Source organism: Muntiacus reevesi, chromosome 2 (assembly GCF_963930625.1).
Source record: "Muntiacus reevesi chromosome 2, mMunRee1.1, whole genome shotgun sequence".
Classification (NCBI taxonomy): domain Eukaryota; kingdom Metazoa; phylum Chordata; class Mammalia; order Artiodactyla; family Cervidae; genus Muntiacus; species Muntiacus reevesi.
In genome coordinates, this window is record NC_089250.1 from 175,038,138 (window position 1) to 175,045,122 (window position 6,985).

The following is a 6,985-nucleotide window of genomic DNA, read 5'->3' on the forward strand; positions in this document are numbered from 1 at the left end:
CTCCGAGACCGTAGCCCCCTGCACCCCGCTTCATAGCTGGGGCTCAAGACACAGTGGGCCTGGGGCCCCTGAGGTCTGACTTGCCCCACAGAAGTGCTGATTTGAAGCAGCCTTAGCTCAGGACCAACTTCGAGGGATGCTCTGTGTGTGTGTGAATTCTGTCAGATGGATGTTTTGGCTCCATCTCTCATCTGCTGAGCAACCCCAGGAAAGTCACTTAACTTCTCTGAGCCGGCCTCCCACCTGTAAAAGGAATGTTCTCTCTATACCCGGACGAGTCCTTGGGAGATGGTGCAGACCTGGCCCTCAAATAGAGCCCAGCAAAATCCGGAGTCAGTGTGTCTGCCTCCGGGCCCGGGACGTCCCCAGACTCAGCACCCCCTGCCCCGAACTGAAGGAAACGAAAGCCGTATGTTCCCGCCCTCCCACCTGCATCCCTCTTGGGGAGGCAGAGTTTCACCAGGAGAGGAGCCTTTTGCCCACAAGGAGACCAGGCCCAGAGAGGGTGAGCAGGCATCTCAAGGTGAAGCAGGGGGCCCGTACCGTGAGCGGGGAGCCCCGCCGTGGGCTCGGACCCCCACCCCACCCTGGCCCCTTCCCACCACCCCAGTCCTTCCCGGGGCCTGACCGGCTACACGTCCACCGGCCCGCCAGCCCCCAGCCCCTCCTGGCCAACACAAAAGGCCAGGCCTCCCGCAGGAGGGGGCGGGAAGGGGCTCCTGGGCCAGCTGGGCTGTGGACATAGGCGGGGAAGTGAGCGGAGACAGGAAGGAAGCCGCTCTGCTGGAGGCTGGGGCCGCCATTGTCCCACCTGGGGGCAGGGGCGCTGTGTCTGCCCTCTGTCCGGGTGCCCCGAGGCTCCTCCACTCTGGGGTCCCCAGCCGGGGTGGTCACTGGGCCCTGCCCTCTCTGAGCCCCTCCCTGCTGACTTCCTTCCCTCCCAGCCTCAGTTTCCCCGTTGTAACCTTGGAGCAGGAGACACCAGGGCGGACCCTGCCAGGGATTCCTGCAGGATGAGTGCCAGCCCCTCTCTCGGGCTTCCCCTGGGTCGGTTCACGAGTCCCAGCGCTCCCTGTGAGCTGAGGGCTCGCCCGGCCCCCAGAGGGTCAGAAGCTCGCCAAGGCCGCCCCTCGCCCCTCAGAACCGCAGAGCTGCCTCTCGGGCCCGGGCCGCTGCTGCCACAGCCGCCCTCCTGTGTCTGCGATTGCTGACCTGACTTGTCTCTGTCACTCACCCGTACAGGGCGGACACCTGTTAAGACTCATTCTAAATTGCGCTGCCACTGGTTTAATTGAGATGGATAGAGGGGTGGATGGGTGAGCTCTGAAACCAGGGCCAGGGGACCCCCAGCCGTGTGCACTCTCCCCAGACGTGGCCCCCAGGGCTCCCCCATCCCCCCCACACCCAGAAGGGCCCTTCTGTCCAGGTGGGACCCCTTCCCTCCACCCTTCGAGAAGCGGGGTGAGGAGACAGTTTGGGAACTTCCCAAGGGGGCAGAGCTGGAGGGTGTGAGGCCGGTGTCCTGGGTGAGGACCAGCTGGGACCTTCCGGCCAGGAGCGCCCCCCACCCCAATCTCGTCACCACTTCCACCCCCACCCCCTAGAGGAGGACTCCCCGCTGAGGGCAGGAGGAGAAGGGGGTGACAGGGGATGAGATGGTGGGATGGCATCATCGATTCAATGGAAAAGAGTTTGAGCAAACTCCGAGAGATAATGAAGGACAGGGAGGCCTGGCGTGCTGCAGTCCACGGGGTCACAAAGAGTCGGACACGACTGAGCGGCTGAACAGTAACAACCCCAAGCCTGTGTCTGTCGCAGCCCCCCAGACCCCCGTGTCCTGGGGATGAGTTAAGGGTCAGACCATCCCCAAGACACAGGTCTCAGGGGCTTCTGGCCCCCACCCCGCACCGACCCACCCCTGTCTCACTGCAGCCAAGCTCCTGTAGCCTGCTTAAACTTTATTGGAGGTGGAGCTGAAGTGCAGGTCCCAGAACCACAGAGCCCTCTCCCCCCAGCTTCTCCAGAGTGGGCTTCACCGGACATGGGAGGGTCAACGGCTGAGGCTCGATCCTGGGACTTCCGACACAGCTCAGTAGCCCCCGGCCCTGCAAGCATCGGCCCGCCTGAGCTCCAGCCCCGCCCCCCGCCCCCGCACGGGCCCACGGGCTCGCAGAGGATCCGGGCAGGAGGACCGAGCCCACAGACCCCTCCCGGGTGGGTGGGATCCCGGATGAAGATGCCCCGCGGGCGGAACGTTACCCCCAGCTCAGGCCTTTCCTGGCCAGCTCCACCTGGGCCAGGCGGTGGTCGCTCAGCACCTGCACCCTCGTGATGGCGGCCAGCGGCCTGTGGCGGTGGGCGAACTGCAGCACCTTGTGCTCCTGGGCGTGGACGTGGAAGTGCTCCGCGTCCGAGCTGACCTCCATCTGGGGGCGGGAGGCCAGGGACCTGTGGCCCTGGGGCCCGCGTCCTGCCCCTGCGTGAGCTCCGACAGCTCTGAGCCCCGGAGGCCCAGCAGGGGCGGGTGGATCCGCGGTCCCCTCAGCACGTGGAGGTGGGTGGGCCCGGGTCCCCTCAGCATGTGAACCCCCCACCCCCGTCATGCAGGCCCGCCCCTCAGGGGCTCAGAGCCCCCAGCTGGGGGCCCCTTCCCTTCGCCTAAGAGGGTTAAGCCGGCAGCCAGGGGTTGCAGCCCCCAGACCCAGCAGGGAGACTCCCGAACTGGCTCTCCCCTGTAAGCATCTGCAATAAGCCCCCCACTCAACTGGAGCCCCAGCGGGGATAGCAGGGCTGCTGGAAGCCGGGGGCACGGGGCGCCTCAGTGCGACCCCGCAAAGCAGTGGGTGGCCCTGGTGAGTCCACAGACCCTCCCCCCACCTGCCTGCCCCACCCCACGGGCCTCCCCCTCCCGCCCCACGGATTCCCCCACCTCCCAGGGGTTCGCCCCGGCCCCTCACCTCAAAGGGCTCCCCGAGCACCAGCGGGAAGACGCTGGACACCTCCTCCTGGCCCCAGCGGCCGCCCTGGAAGGTGTTGGCCACCATGGTGGCGCTGGAGAACCGGGGCTTGATGTGGAAGACGATGTCGCCCGTCTCAGACAGGAAGTTGATCTCAAACCTGGGGGGCACCATGGCGTTGGTGAGGGCGGCTGGCAGTCACCCGCAGAGGCCGAGGAGGGGACCCGGGAGGGGGAGAGCGCGGCCCTTACTGGTCCTCTCCAGAGTCAGAATGTCCCTGCACCAGCAGGTTCCAGCCCGGGGCCAGGCCGCCCGCGTGGAAGGCTTCAAACTGCAGACAGAAGGGGCGGCAGAGGGCCTGGGTCCCGGCCTCCTCTCCCTGGGGTACCCCCTCCCCTGGAAGCCCCACAGCCTGTGGCCCACGCCCAGACCCCAGCCCCTTGATCAACATGCCCACTTGGCCGGGCAGTCTCCGGGGAGGGGGAGCACAGCTGGCGGGGCGCCAGTGGGCCCTGCTCTCTGCTCCCCAAATCCAGGCCTCACCCACCTGCAGGGCCATCTCTCCGGCTTCTGTGGGGAGCAGCGCAGCCTGGGGATATAGCGGCTGGGCTGGGCGGGGGCGCAGGGCCCCACCCCAGGGATGAGGTCACCCGCCTTCCCTGCCCCCTCTGCCTCTCGCCACCCCCACCAGCAGGTCCTCTAGTCCAGCTCCGGACAGGGTGGCCCCTCCCTACCCCCTCTCCTCGGGGGCCTGCCTGGCTCTCGGGCTTCACTCCACTTCCGAGGACCCCCAGGCCCCCAGGAAAGCACTTCTCCTCCATTCTTGGAGGCAAGGCGTGGCCCAGGCAGCACCCCAGTCAGCCTCAGCCTCCAGGGTCTCTGGGACCCAGACTCCCCCATTTGGTCAAGAGAGGAGGCCTACCCACCGTGCCCTGGACTTTGGGGCCGTCTGGCCGCCTGGTGATTCAAGCCCCCCAGTCCAGCCCGGCCTCCCCTGGCTGCCCTGCTCCAGGGGCTCAGCCGCCCCACGGGCGGAACGCGGATTAGGCTGGCCGCTGCGCTCAGCGCATTCCAGGGCGCTGGCGGTGGATGGGGTGGGGCGGCCTTTCCCACACCCCCACACCCCTGCTGGCCTGCTCCTGAGCCCCCTCAGCTGAGCACGGAGCAGGCCAGGCTGGGGTCCTTGGGGAGCATGCGGGGGAGACAGGCAGTATCTCCCCAGGCTTTCCGGGCGGCCAAGGGGGAGTCTTGGCTGGACTGTCCAGGGAGCCAAGCCCGAGAGGAGCCAGGCTGGACGCACGGAGCCCAGGGCTGCCGCGGGGGGTGGGGCATGCAGTGCGTGGGCAGCGAGTGTGCAGATGTGTGGTGAGTGTGGGACCAGGTGGCGGGGGAGTCAGCAAGTCACGATGTGCACGCTGGATGTGGGGGTGTGGTGTGCGAGGCTGAGTGTGTGGCTCCTGGGGCTGCTGCTCTTCCCTGCCCAGCCTCGCAGGGGCCGGGGTTTATCTGGCCCCCCAGGGCCCCAGGGGGGCAGGGTTGCCAGCCCCCCCCCAACCCCACTCCCCTGGGTCATTCTTCCCTCCGCCCCCTGCTGGGTCCGGCCTGGCCTCCCTCTGTGCTGGTGAGAAGTGTGTGCCTGTCATTTTGATGCGGAGGTAGTGGTAATGGGAAGGGACGAGGAGGTGGCCGTGACCCCGCGGGCATGCGCCAGCTTCACCCTCCCCTGCAGGCAGGGGGCTGGGCAGGGCCGGCGGGGCCTGCAGGGGGCAGCCCTGGGCAGCGGAGGTGAGGCTGCCCGCTGTGGCCTCCCGGCTCAGACACCAGCCTGCTGACTCCCACATCCAGGGCCCCACCTGGCCGGGTCATCCTGGGGCCCGAGCACGGCAGACCCCTGGCCCCTGCCTCCCCGAGGATCTCAGAGAAGGTGAAGCCCCTTCCTGCCTCTGCTCCTCCTGGTCCTGCCTCCAGTCCCGCTGCGAGGCGGGCGCTCATGGCCTGGACTCTGGGGACAGCACGGGCTGGGGTGGGCAGAGCATGCACTCAGGGGTCCCGAGCAGGCTTCCAGCACTCTGGGGGCCCAGAGCCGGTAACCTCTGGGCGTAGTCCTCCCAGCTGCACAACGCCATCTGTGCCCCCCGCCTCTCCCCCAGGCAGGGAGGGTAGCCTGGGGTGGATGCAGCGCCCTGGGCTGTTGTCTCCTGGCTTTGAGGTCAGCAGAGGGCCCGGCTGAGGGCCCCCGGGGCTCAGTGGCCGAGAGCCCTGGCCTGGGTGAGGAGCCGGGGGACCCCTGATGCACGCAGGCCTGTCCCACTCTGAGCCTCAGCCTCCCCGTACATGGGGGCCTCTGGGGACTGTGCCACAGGTAGACACTGAACCTGGAGCAGGTGGGGTGGAGAGCCTGCCTGTTCGCTCCAGCCTGGGGACCTCACGAAGCCCAACTGGGCCCAGGCAGGCTCTGGGCCTCTGCCCACCCCGTGACACCTGTGCCTGGCGTGGGCCCGCACACGGCCACCGCTGTGGCTTTGGCACCTCTCCACATGGGGTGGGAGCCAGGAGTGGCCGGGCAGCCAGGGGCCCTGAAGGCCCCTCAGGGCTGGCGCAGCCCTGCAAGTGCACCCAACGTCATGGAGTCCAGCTGTCCTCAGGGGTCCCCGAGGTGTGGGGGCGGGGCCCGGGGGCGGTGCCCCCACCTGGAGTCTCTGGCCAGCCAGGGCTGGGGCCTGAAGCAAACAGACCTGCCCAGCCAGAGCAGTCAGACGCAGCCCCTCCCCCTCCCGGATGTGCGGTTTTGCCCCAGGCTGTTGGTTTCCAGAGCAGGCAGCAGGGTCTCCACCCAGCTCCAAGGAGGATATCCACCCAGACAGCAGCCTGGGCTCAGAGGCCCATCTCAGCCCTGGGGCCGCCATCGCCAGGTGGCGCCAGGCACGGGCCTGGTGCAGAGGTACCCGGACGAGAGATCCTGCCCCATGGCATAGTGGTAACCACCGTCCACAGGGAGCCTTGATGGCTCAGCAGGTAAAGAACCCGCCTGCCGCGCAGGAGCTGTAGGAGACGCAGGTTCCATCCCTGGCTCCGGAAGATCCCCTGCAAATGGCGCCACCTGCACTGGATATTCGGGCTCTGGCCATGCCACCGGGGGCAGCTGAGGCCAGGCTCAGAGAAGGGAGACGCGAGAGCCATCCAGGGCACCCCGCCCATCTTGGCACGGTCGCGGTCACGCCTCAGCTGAGCCCCTGCCGTGAGCTCAGTGCTCATCACTCATCCCTTGGCCAGGTGGGGTATATCCCCCATCACAACCAGACGCCCGCACAGTCACTCAGCAAACGTCAGCTGAGCCCTACTCTGCACTGGGCCCTGAGCCGTGGTTCACGAGACAGACAGACAGAGAGCCACAGAGCCTTTGCCCTCAGGGAACTTCCAGTGTCTGAGGCAAGTCCAGCTTCACGTGAGGGAAAATATGAGGAGGGATCGTGGTGTCTGGGGGAACCTGGACTGACATGAGTTGGTCTGGGCAGACTTCCTGGAGGAGGTGACATTGGAACTGAGCTTAGAACAGGCACTCAGGGGAAGGGTGTTACTGGAAAAGGGAACAGTGTGCAAAGGCCCTGGGGAGGGAAAGGCCAAGATGGGAGGAGCCCTCCCCGCCCCACCTCTGCTGCCTGGCTGAGATCCATCCCTCCCTGGCCTTCCTGCTAGGCACCACCGTCGCCTCCCTCATCTGGGCTGGCATTGTTCCTGGCCTGGCTGCCCACCCAGTGCCAGGCCATTGTCTGTGTCCCCTGCTTTCCGCCGAGTCTCTTATCGCCCAGAGAATCAGCTCATGCAGGGGCACGTGGAGGGTGATAAGGTTTTACCCCAGTCAGTGCCAAGCAGGGGCTACCAGATCTGATGTCGCCTCCTCCCTGGCAGGGGTGGGCTGGTGGCCCAAAGGACACTTGGCGTCAGCCTGGCCTCTCTCTTGTGGGGACCCTGCAGGTCTCCCCTCTTGGGGCCACCCCTCCTTCCCCACCCACAGCTTTCACTCCACA

General features: G+C 67.1%; 1 protein-coding gene across 1 annotated transcript; it reads right to left on the bottom strand.

Moving 5' to 3' along the window:
- Positions 1-2,012: 2,012 nt before the first annotated feature.
- On the bottom strand, positions 2,013-3,778 carry GRIFIN (galectin-related inter-fiber protein). Its single transcript, XM_065919247.1, has 6 exons — positions 3,692-3,778; positions 3,415-3,546; positions 3,209-3,288; positions 2,958-3,117; positions 2,260-2,426; positions 2,013-2,105 (listed from the first exon to the last, which is right to left on the bottom strand). The coding sequence occupies exons 1-6, from the start codon at positions 3,776-3,778 to the stop codon at positions 2,090-2,092; spliced, it is 642 nt and encodes a 213-aa protein (XP_065775319.1). The 3' UTR covers positions 2,013-2,089.
- Between the last annotated feature and the right edge of the window lie 3,207 nt (positions 3,779-6,985).